Source organism: Monodelphis domestica, chromosome 1 (assembly GCF_027887165.1).
Source record: "Monodelphis domestica isolate mMonDom1 chromosome 1, mMonDom1.pri, whole genome shotgun sequence".
NCBI classification, from domain to species: Eukaryota; Metazoa; Chordata; class Mammalia; order Didelphimorphia; family Didelphidae; genus Monodelphis; species Monodelphis domestica.
This window is the reverse complement of record NC_077227.1, coordinates 480,513,174-480,533,660: the sequence shown is the minus strand read 5'-3', so window position 1 is coordinate 480,533,660 and position 20,487 is coordinate 480,513,174. Positions and strand designations below refer to the sequence as shown.

General features: G+C 45.5%; 2 protein-coding genes across 8 annotated transcripts in view; both read right to left on the bottom strand.

The window, feature by feature from the left end:
• The window catches only part of UCKL1 (uridine-cytidine kinase 1 like 1), a 35,452-nt gene extending 27,763 nt beyond the window's left edge, over positions 1-7,689 (bottom strand). For 2 of the 5 annotated variants that reach the window (XM_007475501.3, XM_007475502.3), the window contains exon 1: positions 7,454-7,688. In XM_007475501.3, the coding sequence (XP_007475563.1) occupies positions 7,454-7,569 (116 nt within the window). In that variant the 5' untranslated portion in view covers positions 7,570-7,688. Of the gene's footprint in view, positions 1-7,441 lie in introns of all 5 variants that reach the window. The other 3 variants (XM_007475500.3, XM_007475498.3, XM_007475499.3) reach the window with 3 other exon arrangements.
• Positions 7,690-10,993: 3,304 nt separating this feature from the next.
• Positions 10,994-20,487, bottom strand: part of ZNF512B (zinc finger protein 512B) — a 35,167-nt gene continuing 25,673 nt past the window's right edge. For all 3 annotated transcript variants that reach the window (XM_056812785.1, XM_056812786.1, XM_056812787.1), the window contains 7 exons: positions 20,191-20,298; positions 19,716-19,886; positions 19,407-19,601; positions 18,695-18,796; positions 18,010-18,072; positions 16,751-16,849; positions 10,994-16,499 (listed from right to left, as the gene is read on the bottom strand). In XM_056812785.1, the coding sequence (XP_056668763.1) occupies positions 16,248-16,499; positions 16,751-16,849; positions 18,010-18,072; positions 18,695-18,796; positions 19,407-19,601; positions 19,716-19,886; positions 20,191-20,298 (990 nt within the window). In that variant the 3' untranslated portion in view covers positions 10,994-16,247. The remainder of the gene's footprint in view (positions 16,500-16,750; positions 16,850-18,009; positions 18,073-18,694; positions 18,797-19,406; positions 19,602-19,715; positions 19,887-20,190; positions 20,299-20,487) is intronic.

Here is a 20,487-nt window from a genome sequence, read left to right as displayed (position 1 = left end):
AGAGAGAGAGAGAGAGATGGGGAAGGAGGGGAGAGACAGAGAAAGAGAAAGAAATACTGTTATGTATAGATATATGCAAATATATATTTTATGCATATATCTATATATGCAGGAGTTATCTGAACAGAGATGATAGTTGAACTCATGGGAGCTGATATAATCATTGAGAGAGAGAAAAAGAGAGCCCAAGACAGAAACCATGTGGTACAAAAGTTAGGGGATAGGATAGATGAATCATGATCTAACAAAAAAGGCTGAGAAGTGGATAGTTAGAGAGGACAAAAAAGATCAAAGTGTCACAAAAACCCAGTAAGGAAAAAGAAGACAGGAAGTGATGGTGAACAATAGTGTCAAGAGCTACAGAGAGGTCAAGAAGGATGACTTGAGAAAAGGTCAATAGAATTAATAGTTGAGATCACTAGTTAGCATGGAGAAAGTTTTCCACTGAGTAATGAGGTCCAGAGACACAGTGGGACAAATTGAAAAGTGAATGAGAGAGGAAATAGAAGCAAATAGTGTAAATGGCTTTTTCTAGGAGTGTGGCTATAAAAGGCAGAAGAGCCAAAAAGTGATAGGTGATAGCTGGAGGGGATACTACTGAAGATTTGTTAAGGATGGAGAGACCTCAATATGTTTTTATGCAGAAGGGAAGGAGTCAACAGATACAAAGAGATTGAAAACTAAAAACAGAGGGGATAATTGAGAAGATAAACTCTTGTAGTAGACAGAATTCAGGGCACAAATACACAAGACAGACCTTGGTGAGAAGGGCCACCTCTTTGTCAGATTTTGGAACTATGAAAGACAGAATAAGGGATGCTATCTAGGGATTTTGAGCTATAAAATAGAGAAGTACTTTTACTCAGTAAAAGCATGAAGTAAGTAGAATTCTTTGCTCATTGAAAAAGATGATGGAGAGAGTGGATACACTGTTAGAGCTGTAAGAATTAAAAAGTAGTCGATTAGGAGAAAATAAAGTATAACAGAGAACCAAACAAGAAAGAATAAGACTGCCAGACTGGAGTGAGGGTCTAGGTTAAAATAATTGACATTAGTTTGTGGTGGACCCAGTTGGCACACTTGCACTATCTCCTCTAATGTTGGTGAGATGAACAATAGAAATAGAGAAGGCAGATGCTAGAGTATCTAAAGGTTAGGGTTTGGCAAGCCAGAGGGACACAAGGACAAGGGAATAAGGGATTCTAGAGTTGAGGACAGCAATATAATTGAAATGGTCAACTATAAGTTCAAGACTGTGAAAAGAAGAGAGTAAATCTAGGGCAGAAGTAATGGCCTGGAAGAGCTCAGACAGAGAGATGGATGGGAAACCACAAATTAAAGAGATTTAAAAGAAGTGAGACAGAGGGAAGGTAAAAAGAAAAATAACCATTTCTCTTAAAACTTAACTTATGTTTTAGTGATCCATTCACAAACATGGAACTATAGTTCAATGAATATATGTAAATGCATATATGTATATATGCAAGCTTATATATCATCAGAGGCATGGATTCCCTTATTCCCAGTCTGATTCCTTGTATATCTATCTCACTGCACATTTGGACCCCAACCCTCAAGAATGCAGGTCTCACCTAGATGGACTGCTACCCCTCACCAGAAATCGAAGTCAAAGGTTCTTTCTCAGGGAGAGAAATGATGCCTATGGTTAGAGATGGAGGTAGACAGAATAAATGAGTGGAAGAAACTATGCTCTTCCCACTGCTCTGGTGTCTGTTACTATATTTTTATCTGGAAAAAAAGTTTCTTCTTTTATCACCTGTCATCCACAGTAGGGTCCAGGAAGAATTCCACAGAATGCTTTTCTCAGTAAGTTCTCAAAAAAAAAAAAAGTGAAGTGGAACCATTTGTAAAACTTAAAGTAGCAGAGGCAGCTAAGTGTCTCAAAGGATTGAGAGCCAGGACTATAATGAGAGGTCCTAAATTCAAATTTGGCCTCAGACACTTCCTAGCTGTGTGACCCTGGGCAAGTCACTTAACCCCCATTGCCTAGCTCTTGTTGCTCTTCTGCCTTAGAACCAATACACAGTATTGATTCTAAGAAGGAAGGTAAGGTTTTAAAAAAAATAACTTAAAGTAGCACATGCCACATTTGTTATTAACACCAACAATAAAAATAATTACCAATTTAATGGGCCAAATCTCAAGTTTATTTAAATTTGTTCCTAGTTAGGAATTTCCTCCTCTCCTTTTGAATCCCTTGGTAGTTAAAAATAACACTCTAACATTACTTGTCTTTTTCTTTTTTGATGTCAACTTGTGGCTGTAAAGAAATACCCTCTACGAAGAGAGTTTAGACTTAAACCACCTGTAGGCATTGAAAGTTTAAGGGACTTTCCCATGATCACATAATCCTAAGTATCAGAAGCAGGACAAACACTGGTCTTCCTGATTCAAAGGCTGGATCTCTATTTCTCTCTACTCTAGCTTTTCAAAAAGTTTGATCCACACATAGAGAAAACCATTAACTTTTATTCATTCATCAAATATAGTCTTTTCTCATAACAGACATCTTTTAAAGCCCCTACCTTCTAATTTAGAAGTTACTTAATCCCAATTGGTTAGCTCGGGGGTCCCCAAACTAAGGCCCACAGGCAGCCCCCTGAGGCCACGTACCAGCAGCCCCCACCGCACTTCCGGAAGGGGCACCTCTTTCATTGGTGGTCAGTGAGAGGAGCACTGTATGTGGTGGCGCTGCAAAGCTCAGCATCACTCATGTATAGTACTACTTCCAGAGACATAATCCTTTGCCTATTGCCTTAAAACAAGGCACCACACAAAGGATTATGTGGCTTCACAATGGAAGACATCAGCGTGGTGAGCGGTGATCTGGGGGAGGGGTCACGTTGTATACTGCTGCCCCTTTAGGGTAGGTTTTTATAGTCCGGCCCTCTAACAGTCTGAGGGACAGAGAACTGCTCCCCCCCCAGTAAAAAGTTTGGGGACCCCTGGTTTAGCCCTTACTACTCTTCTGTCCTAGAACTCATACTAAGACAGAAGATATGAATGTTTTTAAAAAGGGTCTAAAGTTCCACAGGCAACCAAACCAACCAGTTCTCTCCCTTCCTTGCTATCTTTCTGTCTTAGAATGGATACTGAGCATCAGTTCCAAGGCTGGAGAGCAGTAAGGACTCAGGGAATGGGAATTAAGTGACTTACTCAGGGTCACACAGTGAGGTGTGTCTGAGGTCACATTTGAACCCAGGACCTCCTGTGTCTAGGCCTGGCTCTCAATTCACTGAACTGTTCCATGATGGCCTTTTAAGTACTGACTAAAATACTTTTGGTCAGTTATATAAAATGGCAGGCAATGTAGCCTTGGGCTCAATTCTTGCCTGTGGCACATACTGGCTCCATGACCTGAGGCAAATCATTTCAATTTTCTGTGATGCAGGAAACTGTCCAGGATTATAATTGGCAAGGACCGTGCCTATCTGCACAGGTAAAAGGAGTTTCCTTATCTAGTTCCTTTTATCAATGAAATCACAGCCCAGTCCCTATTTTTTCTTCCAGCTATATATACTGTTCAGCACCTCATAAAGGGATAGTCAAATATCTCAATATAAGTAAAAATTATTTTTCCCATGACTATATTCAATGGAGGGAAGCTAGGTGGCAGAGCGGATAGAACACCAGGCAGAGCACCAGGCCTGAAGTCAGGAAAATTCATCTTCCTAAGTTCAAATCTTGGCCTCACACACTTCCAAGCTGTGTGACTCTGGACAAGTCACTTAATCCTGTTTGCCTCAAATTCCTCATCTGTTAATAGCTGGAAAAGAAAATGGTAAACCACTCCAGTATTTTTGCCAAGAAAACCCCAAACAGGCTCATGAAAAGTAAGCCATGACTGAAAGACTAAATGACAATAGCAACATACTCAATAGACCTATGGCCATTATGAAGAAATTAAATATAAATTGTAAAAGCAGTCCTGGAAGAACTGGCCGTCTTTGCCCCCATCTGTCCAGCTCCCTCCCCCTTTTCCAGCCTGCCAATTAAGGAGATCCACAGACTGAGACCAGACTCAATGCCCCAAGGGAGAGACAAAACACACTTAGGCACTGGAAGGCTTAACAAGAACAAGCACCGTGTTTCTTCTTCCTGAAATGACAGGGAAGGGAGGATACACTTGGCCTGATTTGTCTTTCTCTCTCTCTTTTCAAACATCTTGTCTCTTTTTCAAACTTCACTAGGTGATATGGCCAATTAAAAAAAAAAAAGATCTAAGTAGTAGCTGAGTAGCAAAGTGGATAGAGGGCCAGGCCTGGAATCAAGAGAACCTGGGTTCAAATCTCACCTCAAGTGTTTGCTAGATGTGTGACTCTGGGCAAGTCACTTAACTCTCAGCCTAGCCCTTGCTGCTCTCTGGCCTTAGAATTGATACTAAGGCAGAAGGTAAGGTTGAAACAAAATTATTTACCTTTGTGACATTTTGGCAGATGAAGCTTTCTGAATATCACATGGAAACATGAAGTGTTTTTGTTATGGATTGTGAAAGTATATATAATGTCCCTCTCAAAATTAAATTTTCTGCTCTGAGATTTTAAGTTTCTCAATTAGAACATTGGATAAGCAGTTCAGATATTTGAAGAGATTTTCAAAGTTCAAGGGGATAGCAAATTGCTCCCTCTGGTGGCAAAAGTCCATTAAATAATAAACTTTTCCCAAAGTGGCATTCAAACTTCCACTAAACTTTCAAAGTTTTCCCAGAAAGCCCCACCCTATGTGACTAAATTAGCTAGAGCAGAAAAGCACAGTCTAAAGACTCACCTCTTATTGTGCAACAGATAATTTACTGTAACCTCAAACTCCAAAGCTAGTGCACCAAAACTCTAATCATCCACATATATACAGTATCATCTCTAGGACTGATCAAAAGCTAAAGAGAAAATGCCTTCCTTCCAGCTTCCTGTCCTACCTCCTCACAACCCCTTCACACCTCCAAGAATGAGACCTTGCCCTGGAGTAGTTAAACCACTTCCTGTGTGGGCCCATGCTTTCTAGTTCAGTGTATGCTCACACTACCCCAAATGCCAGACTGTGATTCTTTCAGGCCATGCCACTGGGTGTGGACCATTTCCCCTATTCCAGTACTTATTCTGAGAATAATCAAATCAATACCACTATTGCTTTTAGAAAAGTGGAATCAATTCACTACCCATGAAAAGGTTTATCACAGGAAAAGTCCAACTTTCCCTGTGATAAACCTTTTCCCAGAACATAAAACCCATACCTAGGCACTATTCCCCCTATGTGTTGTTATCCTCAGTAGAAGGTAAGTTTTTTGAGGCCAGAGGTGGTCTCTTTTCCTATCTGTACAATCAGTGCTTTACAGTGTGTGGCACATAATATGAGCTGGTTAATGCTTTTTTATTCATAAATGTTCTGAATGAAAATGAAGCACACACCTCCCTCTTTAATATGACTATGCTGCTATTGTTCACAAAACACCCAAATAGCCAGAGATGTCTTAGAATTCATACACTCACTTTACCTCATCCAGGTGTTTTTTGTGGCATTCTAGTCTTCCACTCTATGAAAACTAACTGATTAAAATTACAATTCCTACCACATCTTTCAGAGAAAATTACATTCCTAAATAGCTAAAAAGTTATTCCTCAGAAATCTGACCTGGAGAGGCACAGAATAGGAAGACATCTCCATTAGCTAAGAGACATTTAAAGCTCCTAACATGAAAGGATCCAATAAGGATGAGAGACGGTGAATGGTCTTCAGTCTCGATTAAGCAAGATTCTAGCATACAAACATGCAGAAAAAAAAAACCCATAAAGTACATATGGCACAATCTCTTTGTAAGGTAGATGTCTTTTCATTCTGGAGTCTAGTACACAGATTCTCAGAGCTAGATGAGACATAAAAGGTCTGCTAGTCCAAACCAAACCTGAACAGAATTTCCCTCCCAAGAATGCCCCATAACATTCCTCATCGATGGTCAGTTTTTTATTCAAAACCTTTCCTGAAGCATGCCATTCCATGCTTGCAAAACTTTGTTTGGAAGTTTTTCTTTTTAAGAATCTTAAATCTCACTCTCTGAAATTTCTACCTTTTTGTTCCTTCTTTTTGTTCTGGGGAATATCTCCATATATGGCAGCACTTCAGATAACTGAAGATAGGTCCCCTGTACCTTCTTGCAATGTTGTCTGGGGACTAAGGAACCTGTTCGGTACTTTGAATTAATATTTTTTTAAATTCTCCCAATGAAATGATCAGTTCTAAAAAGTGATGTGTCAATAACCCTGGCATCCATGATAACTCATTCAAATGGAAGGTTCTCTGTATTTAGAAATTCAAATAGTTGTGGCAAAGAAATAGGACTTGATGTTTATAAAGGTTGGCACGGGAACTGGCAGCTGGGATGGAAATTCTGATCATAGAACCCACGCCCTACACTTGGAAGAAATAATAAATTTGTTTCTTCAGTCCACAGAAGGGTGGAGTCAGATGAGAACACACTTCCAGAACAAACTTTAGAATGCATGAAGTTTGAAATCCAAGGAGAATGTCTAGGTACATCTAATAGGGAAAGACAATACCACCTCCCCTGCCCAGCTGGAGAAATTGTCAGTGACTGCCTGTAGAAGGCAGTCTCTAAATGAGTGTGCTCAAGACAGCCCATGGGAGAGGGTAAATGTGAGAAATCCAGGAAGTGGAGGGAAATCGGAAGATAGGCACAGTACAAGGGCTCTTAACCTTTTTTTGTGTCATTGTCCCCTTAGGCAATTTGGTGGTTTATGGACTCTTCAGAATATTTGTTCCCACATTAATAATTGATGGAATTGATGCATTTCAGTTGGTAGTAAAAAGAAAGACGTATTTTTTACCCCCAACCACGTTTAAGGACCCTCTGAAATCTATCCATGAATTCTGAAGAGGGTCCGCAGGTTAAGAACACCTGGAATGGGGTATGGGGCGGTGTCTGTGTGAGGAGTAAAGGTAGAGGGCTAAGTGGGGGAGTGAAGGGAGCAGGTGACCTGAGGGAGGGGAAAGAAGGCGAGTCTATGGGGCAGAAAAAAGAAAAAGGGAGAAGGGGGGGCATGTGGAGGGCAGATGGTTAGGTGGGGAAAGAGAGACTAAAGTGGGGAGGGAGGTGGCTTTAGAGAACAGGAAAGGGAATGTACATGTGCCTGGGGGGAAGGAATTGACCAGCTCTCCGGAGCCCTCTACCAGCTGCATTCTGCTCTCCTCGCCCCTCCCCCCACCTCCCTCCTGGAACATTGGGGTGCTCAGGGACAGAAAAGGGCACAGCGAACACGTGGGGCTGGGGGCTCCACCGCGGCTCCCAGGTCGGAGCTCCGCCGGGACAGGGCGCCCCCTCCCGGGCATCAAGCTTTGGAGGGGCGCGCTCCCGCGCCCGAGGGCCTCCACTCCGCGCGCTCCTGGCCCCGGCCACCTCCCTCGTTACCTGGCCTCGCACCTCGCCTCGCCCTCTGCCCCGTCGTCCCGCGCCTCTACTCCCGGGGGGGTTTCCTCTGTGGGAGGTGACGGGGAGGCGGTGGTGGCCGAAAGGGCCAGCGCCAGCGCCGCCGCCATTGAGCCTCCAGGTTCGTAACGGGGCCGGAGCCGAGTCCCGGGCCGGAGCCGGGAGGAGGCGGACACAGACTAGGATGCGGCGGCCGCTGCTGGGGCACGGAAAGACCAGCACTCCCCCGAGGACTTCTGGGAATTGTGGTTCTGCGTCTCGTCTTGGATTCGGAGAGTGGACACGATGAGAACTACAAGTCCACTGGGGCTATACGGTGGGGGCTCCGCTGCATCCTGGGAGCTGTAGTCCTTGCTGGAAGCGACTAACCCGTTGAGGGGATTCCCAGAGCTCTGACCTTAAAGACACCTGTGCTGGGCGGGGAACTTATTTTGCATCTTACTTGACTGCTATTTCACTGTTGAACTGACCTTGCCGGACGTTCTGACGACCCAGCTCACTTTTAGTGTTCTCTCCGTCCTTAAATTGTCGCGGAGCACTTTTGTCTGGATCTCTCTCTCTCTCTCTCTCTCTCTCTCTCTCACTCTCATCACACCCTGCTTTGCATTATATCTACACGTCATTTGATTCATTCACTTCTCTATCACACCAACCCCATACTGCCACCAGAATGTAAGCTCCTTGGATACAGGAACACTGCTCTTTTTCATCTTTATATCTCCCAGTGCCTGGCACAGCCCTATGTACGCAATAAGAGCTTTAATAAAAGCTAATTAAATCTAAGTCATTGTCCAATCAAGATACGTCCTAAGGAAGTTCTTTCCACCCAGAAGTCTTCTTGGGTGCATGATGTGACCCTCTCAAATCCCCTCCTCTCCCTCATGGCCCTCAGACCTCTCCACTGAGAGCACTAGGCAGACAACCTGAGTGGAAGGTGGGTACTTCTGAGTGGAGTCTAGGAAGGCTAGAACGGTAAGGAGCCTGCATTGTACGGATATTGCTCCAGCACCAGTTTCAACCAGACTACGACAGACTTAAAAGCACTATCTTGTGCCTTCCACCTCCTTCCTGAAAGCAGTTAGGAGAGACTGGACTCTGGAACTTCTCATCCTTCCTCCACCAACCCTTTAGCCACGGTAAATTGTGAGAAAAGTTCATTCCAAGGAAGTCCTATGGTTGAGGCTGGAGAATGAGCCAAGTGTGGGGTGAGAAAAAGAGTAAGACTGGGGCTGAATTGGGATTCGAGGTGGATTTGGGGTGACAGAAAGATAAAGGCTTGGGGGTGTTTGGTCAGTTTCACCAGGTAGGGAGTGGGAACAATCTGCTTGGAGATACACCATTGGCGGGAGCCAATTCCATTCTGTACATCACAACTCTTCTAAACCTCCCTCAGTCACAGTTAGGATTCTAGTAATGAAGGATTGTACTTGAAGCAAAGGAGCCCTGGAAGAGGAGGGGCCCCTTGGATACTATCTTAAAAATCTGTGCTCATTGCCTTATAGAACTAAATGTAAAACTACTGATTCAGATTCCTCCATAATCCCGCTGCATTTTACTTTAGCAATTTGCCCTTCCTTACACATTCCTGAATGTATTTTAGCCAAACAGCATACAATTCCTGATCTAATCCACATTTCCATATCGTGGATCATATTTTTTTTTTACCTCCCGGCTTTAAGAATCAATGTTACTATTGGTTCCAAAGCAGAAGAGCCGTAAGGGCTAGACAATAGAGGTCAAAAGACTTGCCCAGGGTCACATAGCCAGGATCATTCCCATTCTTGCATATTCAGTCTTCCTTTTCACTGGTTCCCTACTGTGGGGGCAAAATCCCTTCAGGCCTTCCCAATTATCTTTCCCACACATTCCCAAATCCTGACAAGATCATCCTTTCAAACTATAGCCCACTCTACTTTCTGGTCTAGAGAAATTTGTCTGCACCCTTCACCTGACCTCTTGCAATCAAATTTCTATCCCTACCATCCCAGAGAAAGTATTCTCTCTAGAATCATTGCTTTATTGCTTCACCACCTTTTTTTAGTTCTTGAACTTCCTATAGCATTCCATACTATGGAGTACTCCCTTTCTCATGAGATCCTCATTTTTTGTTTTTTTGGCTACAATAATATTACACTCCAGTGGTTCTACTACTTTTCTGATAGCTTCTTGTTTCTTTTGCAGGTTCCTCATTCTCCCACTCCTTAAACATCAGTATCCCCATATGTTCTGTTCTTTACCATTTTCTTTGCTCTCCCTAAATTCTACCCTTGCTGATCTCATTCATCCTAAGCTTTTGAATATCTCTTCAATACTAGTGATTCCTAAGCCCGTGTCTTCACCTTCAGTCTCTTCCCAGGGCTCCAGTCCCATATTTCAAAATTCCCACAATAACTGGCCACCAAGAAGTACCATCACCTTAACTCAGCAGATTTTAAACTGAACTGAAAGGTAGTATGTTATAAGGGGAAAGAGCAAAGTCTTGGATTCAAACCCCACCTCTGATATTTAACACTCAGGTGAAAAATTATTTAACTTCTGTGGCTCATTTAATTCATTTGTAAAGTAGAAACAATCAATGCCTGTAGTGTACCTACTTCACAGAATTGTTGTGAAGATGAAATATAAGGTGCTTGCTGAATTACACTGTTATTTCTTCTTATTACTAGAATGTAAGCTTTTTGAGAGCAGAGCCTGTGCCCACTATTATCTTGGTATCCCCAACACTTATTGCAGCTCCTTACACAAGACAGATAATTCAATAAATACCTATTATATCATATTTGCATTGCATCCTTGGCAGAAAGTCTTCACCCACTTTTCTCTGGGAAGAAATTACTATTTTCCTTAAAGCACGTTTTGGGGTGACTACCATTCTTCCCTCATCCACCTAACTGGACATGATTCCTCCCTCTTTGAATCTTGTTAAAACAAACTTTGTTTAATCTTACTTGTGCCCTTTATCAAACTCCAAATTGTATCAGTTCTGTGTTTCCATTCATTCACTCTAGAAACAACAAGCTCCTTCTACCTCCAAAGAACTCTCCGGGAGTTCTGGATGTGCTGTATTGATAGAGGAGAGGAGGGGAATATAAACTTCACATAAGACTGGGGCTCCTTATACTTAAGGTACTAAGACATTAAAAGGGGGGCAGACCAGAAGAGTAATTCTACTACACTTCTACAGTAAAGTCGCAAACAAACTAGTATGTGATAAGAAAGATCGCTATCAACTAGGGGAAGGAGTAGGAGGGATAGCTCACAGGAATCTACTGCTCACCATAAAGTCCTAGAGGCAGGATTTGTTTTGCCAGCGATGCTGGGGAATCACCCCAGTCTTGGTATTGGACCTCCTTCCCCCAGCCCCTTCTTTCTTTCCCAAGCTCTTCTCCAGCGGTGGGGTGTCCAACTCTGGAGCCATCCTCAGTCCAAGTGGGTCAGGAAGGGGCATGGTCGTGAGTGTGTGTGTGTCTCTCTGTCCAGTCCCACTTATGCCCCTCCCGCATCCCTGCAACAAATTCACTCGCACCCAAGTGGTGAAAAAGAATCAATAAACATTTATCTGATACGGTCGTTTTTCGTACATACAGGAATCGACTTCCAGCCCGGTCCTCGCTGGCCCTGGGCTTTACACCCTTTTACCCTCCGGCCAGGGGGGCCTTACCAACTCTGGGCCCGAGCTCGTTGGTGATACAGGAGGGCACAGATCAGCACACTTGGGCGGGGCTCAGCCTCGGGTAGGTCGCCCTTAAAACGCCTCTCGCAAATAAACACTTTGTAGATATAATATATATGTATATATGTGGTTACAAGGGATAAATTGAAACTTTTTTCCAAAATGCACTTATGTCTAAGAATGGGCATAAAAACCAAACGAAGCCCAAAGGGAGAGGACGCTCTGACGGGCTGGGGCAGGTGGGCAAGTCCTGGGTCTCTCCCAACTTGCTCCAACTGGTGAATCGGAATCATCGGCGGCGATGGGGGGTGGGAGGAGAGGGGAAAGCAAGCCTCTTCCAAGGCCAGCCCTCCCAGTCCCAAGATGACCCCTGCGGAGGCAGCAAGGGTCCTCTATGAAAGGGCCGATTTCAGAGGAAGGTTGAGGCAAATGAATTGCCCTGCTTCCGTCGCCTCTGCACGTGCAAATAAAGTGCATCCTTGTCTGTCCTTGAAATTTGGCTGACCCCTCCTAGCATATCCAAACTCTGCCCTCCCCCCATCCAGACCGGTCTCCCTTTTCTTGTGCAAGTGCTGGCCCTTCTCTCTGCATACACACACACCCATCCCCCTACCACCGAGGGCTGGATTGGGGTGCCCCAGCAAAGGTCAGAGGTAGATCTGGAGAAGGTGGCCTTGAATATGTCAGCGGCATCGAGAGGCTTGTGTGTGTGTGTGTGTGTGTGTGTGTGTGTGTGTTGGGGATGGGGACATCTTTGAGTCCAGAGCTTGGTGCTTGCGCTGCCCATTCTGGGGGGTGGCGGAGGGAGCAGGGGCTCCAGCCCTCAAGTCCTCACCTGCCTGCAGCTATTCCTGATGTGACCCACACTTGCCCATTCTCACCCGAGCTGGGGGAACCCACACCCCCAATTTACCCAGGAGGAGTAAAGTGCTAAAATCCAAGTTAATAGGGACCTGCCTTGCTCCAGGAGTTCAACTGGCCATCCCCAGGGATTCCATGGTGAGGCCTGGGGAAAGAGACCCTTTGATGTCCTACGGGTCCCTTTCCTGCCTGGTCTCCCAAGAGAACATTAGCTGAAGGACAGAGGACCAAGACCTCCTCTTTCCCATCCATGGCCACCACCTTGCCCTCTCCACATACACCTCTGACATCAATTAGTTTCTCTTCCCAGGAAGCCTGGGAATGGAAGGAATGAACCAAAGGGTTAGAGAAGACAGCCTGAGTTTGGAAGGAATGGTGTGTGCCTGGAACAGTGCACATACCTTCTCTACTCTGCCATTAGCCTCCTTCCAAACTTGATCATCTCAGCAAAGTCGCCTAGTATCTCAAAGAGCTCTGTGCTAGCTTGGTCCCTTTCACTCCCCACTCCCCATTTCTCTCTCTCTTTTAACCATCAATTTCCACTTGTTTGTACCTTTAAATCAATTCCTGTGTCTCTTCTCAATCTGGGGGCCTCCCAATGGAAAGGACCAGTGTCTTCCCTCTTTCTAAGGTAAAGCAGAGGGAAGGGCCCATCTTCTCTAAGACTACCACCATAAAGGGACAGCCCCTCCAATTCACTTGGCCCTAAAACCCTAGCCTAGGACATTGAAAGTAATGACTATGTCCCAGCCTTAAGCAGAAGGTTCTCTACTCCTCTTTCATCCCTGCCCCTAGGGGACAGTGGCAGCCTCAGTCTTGGTCACTTACTACTCAGAGGCAAATGGGCCAATTGAGGAAGGGGAAAACAGCTCAGAAGGGAAATTATTTTTGTGAGGTGTATCCCTGAGCCCAGCCTCCCCATGAGGGTCTGTGGGCAGGAAACTACCCTATGTCCACCTCCTCCATGGACCTGTGCTGGGTGGACCCTGCCCTGAATGCTCTTTTTGGGGGCTGGAGAGATGGCAACCATGGCCTGAGTCACTGGACACTCAGACCCCAGGCTGAGTTTCAGTAGCTAAAGGGAGTGGGGGAAAGTGGTCCTGGACCTGCCACTGTGATCCAAATTCTCAACTTCTGAGGCTCAGGGAAGCACTGGCTCCCCTAGGTTACAGTCGGTACCAGGAAACCCTTAGCACCAAAGTGTCAAAGTTTAGACAATTTATATTATAAAAAGGATATAAAATCATTTGTTACTCATGAAGACAACTGGCTTTCTCACAATATCTAGGAGACACACACTGGGCAAATATAAAAATTCACATCATGGACTGTAGCTCCTACAAATAGGTCCTTGGGGACACCTGGGGGGGCAGAGATCCCTTCCCCAACCCACCCACCTCCAGTAGCCCCTTCATGTCTGTAGCTACATCCAAATCCTCCCTCAGCTTTAAGGTACTGTCTTCTCTTGTTGGGAGAAGGGGGTAGGTACGGTGTTGGAGGGAAGACCCATCGATAAATTGGGTCATAATTATGTCTATTATCTGCATTAATGGAGGGAAGTGGTGGCACAGATAACCCATAACAGCAAATAATCTAAAAGCAATTTGTGTTTGGGAAGGCAGTGTAAGCTACTGTATCTGTAAAATAAGCCTGACTTCCCTTTTTTATTCTGTCTGGATCCTCATCTCAAGTGACCTTTCCTACTTGGGCTTTCACTGCCTCCTGGGAGTAAGAGGGGGAAAAGCCAATCTTACCTTTTACAAATTGCCTAGAACACAGCTACCACTTCCTTGTGGGTCCCACTTGCCTTTGACCAGTCTCCATCATAAGCACACAGTGTAATTGAAAGGGGTGCTGGATTTGAAGTCAGAACATCTAGGTTCAAAGGGCATCTCTTCCACCTTAGCCTTTTGGGGGTCTCAGTTTCTTAAACGTAAAAGGAAGAAGCTGGACAAGATGACCTCTAAAGTCCCTTCTACCTCTAAATCCATGATGTAATGAGGTTAGAACTCCTTCCATATTTCCCAAAGGTCCACATTCAAACCTCCCTTGTTGCCTATAACCTTCCACTTAGCTCCTCCCTTCACCATTAAAAGCTGGAGATAAAAGGACCCACCACACATTCAGGGATCAGACAGATGACTGGGGGCTGTGCAAATACTCAAAGGCAAAGGATGCCTATATAGTGGATGCTAAGTGCTTATTGGGGGGATATGTTGGAGACAATTCCTTGAGGAAAGCCTATCTCCCACTGCTTTCAAGAAATAAGAATTTATTAAACACTTCACTCACACTAGGGACTCTCATCTTGGGAATACTCACTCTCCAACACCCTACAAAGCAGGTGCCACATACTGTCTGATTCCAACCCAGGGAGTTTGGAACCAATTCTGGCAATCATTCTACAAGAGGGAGTGGATCAGGAGTTGTAGGCCCTTCCTATCATCAGCATCTCTGGAGCTGTCATTACTTATTAAACTTTACTTTCTAATCTCTGAAGTGGCAGCAACCAGCCTGGGCATCATGGTGTAGAGAGGGGAGAACAAAAGGTCTGAATATGGAATCAGGTGGGGAATCTGGTAGACTCATTTCATTTCTCTGGGCCTTGGTTTCTCATCTGTCAAAATGAAGGAGTTGGACAAGATAATCTCAAAGATTCTCTTATAGCTCTATGATAATCCTATGATCCAGGAGAAAACTGGTAACGGTCAAGTGCAGAGAAAGCAAGGGCCTTGCACCATTGGGCCATGTCCTCCTCTCATTATCACCACCAGTCATGGCTGTCACACATAGAACCATGTTCTTCCAAGAGAGGGAATCTGGAGTATTGTGCTATAGAAAACCAGAGATGAAGTTCACCTTCCCTGGCTTCTGGCAACCTTCCCTCAACTCTACTCAGGGACCAGAGAAGTCAAGACTTGGAGAAGAATGATATATAGGCAAGTCTTCTAAAAGCACAGCTCCCAAGGGAAGGGAATGACAAAGTATTTTAAAGGTGCTCATATCTGCCCTTCCAACCCTTCACAATATTAGTCAGTTCTTCAATTCTTATTCTCACTATACCCTCTGGTGGAGGTGAGTGGACAGACACAGAAGAGAGAAAAAATAGGAAAAGGGATCAGGAGATACAAAGGGATTGCCTAAGATATAAGGGATCTATCCAGGAAAGTGGTTAACTAGGGTCCAGGCTTACAAAACTGAGAGGAAGAGAACCCATGGAACTAGGCTGGGTCCTAGATCACTCAAATCTCTTCCCAAGAATGTACAAGTACTTCTTGACAGAAACACAATGCCATGAGAGCACAAAAGGGCAGCTCTCCTGAGAACTGGACCAGCACCTGTCCTATCCAGAGGTTGAGAAATCAGATATGTGAATATGGGGCCAGTCGATATGGCAATGTCCAGGTCCCCATCATTCCCTCAACTAAAGCTGAAATCTGTCTTCTACTTTCCACAGGGAATCCCTTTTCTTCCCCAATATAGATAGGCTTGCCCCTCCAGAAGAAAGTTCAGGCCCTTCAGCAACTTTTCCAAATACCAGGATCCCCAAAGTCATTTTACCCTCTGGAGATGTGGGAAGAGGGGAGGAGTTTTCCTAGGGCCTCTCCCCAGGATCATTCTCAAACAACTTCCAAGCATCAGAGGTCTTGGCTCTGAGAGAACATCTGGACACAGATCTCTCTCACTCTATCCCCCACCCCACCCCCTCAAAATACAATAGCCTAAGGCCTCAAGAACAATTATCTGAGCAGTCCCCATCCTTCTCTTAGAAAACATGCTGCTACCCTCTGAGAACACCCCCAACCCCTATTGCACTTTCTTCTTCCTTTAAACATCAACTGGTCCCCTCCTCAACTGTAACCTCTGTGTGTATGTGTGTGTGTATGTACCTGTGCACACCAACTGGCCCCTTCCCCAACCTGAGTACACTGCAACCCAGGCAAGCGTGTGCATGACATGACTATGCATGTGGATGGACTAACTGACAAAACCTTAGACGGGCTGCCACAGCCTTTCTCAGTTAAACAAGGCTAAGGAGTAGGTCCCTGGGAGTGGTTTTCTTCTTCCTTCCAAAGGAACGGCCAGGGAGATGGGGAGGATAGGAAAGCCAAAGAATGAGGGATGGGAGATCGGAGCCAGCTCCCTCCTCCCCTCCCTTTTCCTCTCCCTGGCCTGTAAACTCAATACCCAGACAGTCTGAGAAGCAGCCTGGTCTCCCAGCCCCCACCCCTCTACCCCAGCCCCAACCACTGCTCACTTCTCAGGCACCTTACTGGCTCCCGATTTCCGGCTGGGTACCACTCTGTTCCCCTTGTCTCGACCACCCAAGGGCCAATCGTCCTGGGGCTTGGGAGAAGTCTTTGGGGGGGGGCCCTCAGAGGGCCGCTCCTTGGGTTTTCGGCCCCGCTTCTTCCCACTTGATGTGCTGTTCTTCTTCTCCTTGGCAGAGAGCTGCTCCTTGCTCTTGGGTTTGGGTGGGGAGTCTGCTGAGGTTCGGAACCAGTTCTGTGGAGAGAAGGAAGTACACAGTGAACCCTAGGGGATTCAGGATAGATTACTCCCTATGTCTAGCATGGCTGAAAATTGGGTCTTCCTGAAATCCTGGTTTCCCAATCTCACTGTAACTACTGGACAGATTTCTCATTCCTTCTAGACTCAAACCCAGCCTTGGATTCTAACCACTCCTGACTCCAGGGGGCCCAGGCTGGGAACTCGTCTCTAGGATTATATCAAAGGAGATTTAGCAAAATCCTCACCTCAGAATGTGTCTTGATGATGTGGTATTTCACACCGCTCTCAGAACTGAACTCCTTCTGACACAGGAGGCATCGATACTTCCCCACCAAGTGGTCTCCCTGCAGTACATAGAGCTGGGTTCATGATCCCCCAAGCCCTCCACCCTCTCCCAGTGTCACAAGGCCTCAGCATATGCTATCAAACAGTTCTGAAATCTTCAAACCCAAACAAAGACAGACAATACAAACATCCGTTCTCTACTCCAAACCCCCCAGACCCACATATACAAATCTTCCTCTCCATCCAGAGGGGCTCAAGCAACAGAGAGGCTGCAGCCCCAGGGACAATGAAAAGTGTGTATCTCAGCAGTCCTGTCCTATGGGCCATTTCTCAGAGAAAAGACACAGTGAGCCACTTAACAATGAGCCCCTTTGGGGAAGGACAGTCTACCTGTATGGGTAAAGTGGGATACTGGGAATATGCCTCAGTATGAACCCAGAATGATACTATCTTCATGAATCTGACTTCCCTAGGAACCTTCTTAGATAACACCAAAGTAAGGAGGGTGATGTAATCTGGGAAAAGCTTAGGTTTTTCAGGTCTAGTCTTTTTTTTCCTTTCTCAGTCACATTTCATCTTACTGCCTATAACCCACTATAGCTAAATGGTTTCCCTACTCTTAGTTCAGTCAGGGAAGTAATTAGACTTGCCCAAGAGGGAAAACCCTCTTCTCCATAAAATACCTGAACTATTATCCTGATTAGAGGAGTGAAGATAGAATTGGATATGGACCATGGCCTTAGAGCAGCCTTTCTCTAAAGACCATTTTAGACTTCCTCCTCTGGCCAGTCACTGTTCCTGAGGTTCTCTGTTATCTACTTTTCTACCCGTTCTGGATGAGGAGGCCATTATGGTTTTGGAGGTGGCAAGATCCTACTTTAAAGCCTCCCATTACTTCCCTCTCAAAGCTCCTTTGGGTTAAGTCACATGGCCTCCATTAAAACAGGCTTTCAGTACTGATTGGCTCATACAGTTCTCCTGTGATGTTTGTTCAAGTACCAGCAACAGACCTTGACAAATGCAAAGGCTTTTTACCACTGCAGATTAACAGAGAGGGCATTTCTTCTCTCTGTTGTACAGATACCTGTAAGGGATTATCTTCTCACGAGAACTCCCTCCTCTCATTGAGACTCAGAAACTTCTGCCCAAGGAAGGGTTTAACCACTGCTAAGCCCCCTTCCCAAAAACAGAATCCTGGGTAAAGGAAGAGGAGACTGACCTTGGTACAGTTAGCCAGGTGGGCTTTCAGCCCAGATACACTAGAATAGATGGCTTCACAGCACTGGGAGGGAGAGACAGAAGACATAAAGAGAGGAGAATAATGGAAAGATGCTACTTTGTTATGTTGAACATTCCCTCCCTGGGGAACCAGTATCCCTCATTCAGATAACAGGGGATTAGACTAGATGGTCTCTAAGGTCTCTTCTAATTCTAACACTATAGGACTCTATGGACCTAAGCTTTGGACTAGTCCCATGAAAGGGCCCATAGGCATCTAATCATTCTCTACTGTCCCCCCTCCCCATGAGAAAAAGTTATGGCAGAAATGTCCTAGACCTACCTCCAAGGAAGGAAGCTTGAAGTTGGGGGGGTGGAGAACTTGTCTCTTGTTTGTGACCATGGGAATCTCAGAGTAAATTTCTAGACCTGAACCCCTTTTCACATTATTGATTCTGTGACTGTGTGTGTGTGTATTTTATATATAAGCATTCACATTTGCTCAACTCCCCAGTACTCAAGGAAGCTAGATTGTGACTCAACTATTCCTAAAGCTTCAGGAGAACTTCCTCACATCTCCTATGAATTTAAGTCAGGGCAGAGGACATGGGCAAGCCCTTCCCAGGGAAGTCAAGTTTGAACTCTTTCTTCCCCTTCCCAACTTCCCCACCACATTTTATCCTTACATTATTAGGACAGTTGACATGACCTCTTTCCTTCACTTCATTCTTCCACGTCTCCAGCAGCTGAGGATTCAGTGTTGGGAGTCCTGGCCGAGTGTAATTAAGCTGCCAAACAATGTGTGTGATGGACGACAGGGCAGCCTTCCCACACACTGGCTCTCTTTGTGATGGGGGTAGGAGAGCACCAGGTAATCTGTGGCCAATTTCCTTACCTCCTCCCTCAAACCCCATTCTGTTCAATCATACTCTCGAAGACATCCTCTAACCTAGCTCTAAGCCCCTGCCTGACCACCACTGTACAGAAAAAAGCCATGACAGAAGGGATAGGTCTTCTCTACAACTATAGCCTGCTCTCCAAAGTACATTCCCCCCCATCCCCCAAGATGTCTCTATAAAACAAAAAGTATAAACACTAAAAATAAACTATGGAACCAGTACTGAGACCCTGAGAGCCAAGTAGGAGGGAAATGATGTGGCCAAAGAGTTAGGTTAGATGTCAAGGAAGTATGAGGCAGATATGACAATGGATGTCCAAATGAAGCCATGTGACAACTTGTTTGAAACCCAGGCCTTTCTGATACAGGAGAGGGTAGATATGACTTTTAAAGTCACCTGTCAGGAAAGTCATATGGCCAATGAATTTTGAGCATATAACTAGAGAGGGCAAATGGCCAGTCTCAAATTACTCTGCACTTTGCTCCCCTAGGTGACTCACCCTCTTGGTTTCAGGCACAAGGTCATCCTTCATCCGCCGCTTGGTCCAGTCCCGAGCTAGCTCATCCTCTGCTATCTCCTGGAGATGGAACACTGCCACTTGGGCGGATGTCCGGCGGATCCGTCCACTTGGTGTCCGCTCCATATTCATCTCAACATCCGGCTCAGGAGGTTTTCCCACAGGTTCCTCAGGAGGCTATGTAAGAAAAGGTAGGAATGTAACATTTTGGGGAAGGTATTGCATTCCTGAGAGTATAAGTTCAGGCAAATGAGCATAGAGCTAAAGGGAAGAAGAGAGAAGGTGTCTTACCGGAGTAGGATGCTCTGAGCGGATGTGGTAATCATGACCAGCCTTGGATTTGTAGGTCTTACCACAATGAGGACACGTGAACACAGGACTCTCCAGGTCACAAGGTTGCTTCCCACAGCGCCTCTGGTGGTACTGGTATCCCATGAGACTGGAGAAAGCAGCTGCACAGCCCTGGAGATGAAATGCTTACTAAGAGCCAGGAGATCCCACCCAGGGTTAGCCCAAGTCACTTTGGGAAGAGGAACCAGAGCCAAGAGCCCCACCAAGAGCCCATTTCACAGTGGGGAAGAGGCATCTAGACACTAAAGAACCCTTTTTAATAACAGGCATTGTCCACTGTCTCTTCCATGCTGACCACAACAAATTACTTGCCTGGAGACCTCCTCCCTCCCCAAACTGAGTGATCTCAAACACAGGGGCACTGGGATAAGTAACATGATCTCTACAGACGTTGGGGGACAAAATGGATGCTGACCTCATTGGGACACTTGAGCTTTCCCATCTGCTTCAGAACCTTCCTCAAACGCTCTCGTTCCTCTTGTTCATCCACCTCGGTAGGCTCTACATCTGTCAGGGGCTGAGGCTGGGGACAGACAGGCTCAAAGCTAATGGGCATCCTACAGAGGACTTTTCCCTTCAACATACAGACACTGTCTTGTTGTCTGTCCCCTCCCATATATACATGCATAGGTCCTTGTGCCACTTCCATATCTTGATCCCCAATGTGGAAACACACACACACACACACACACACACACACACACACAGACCT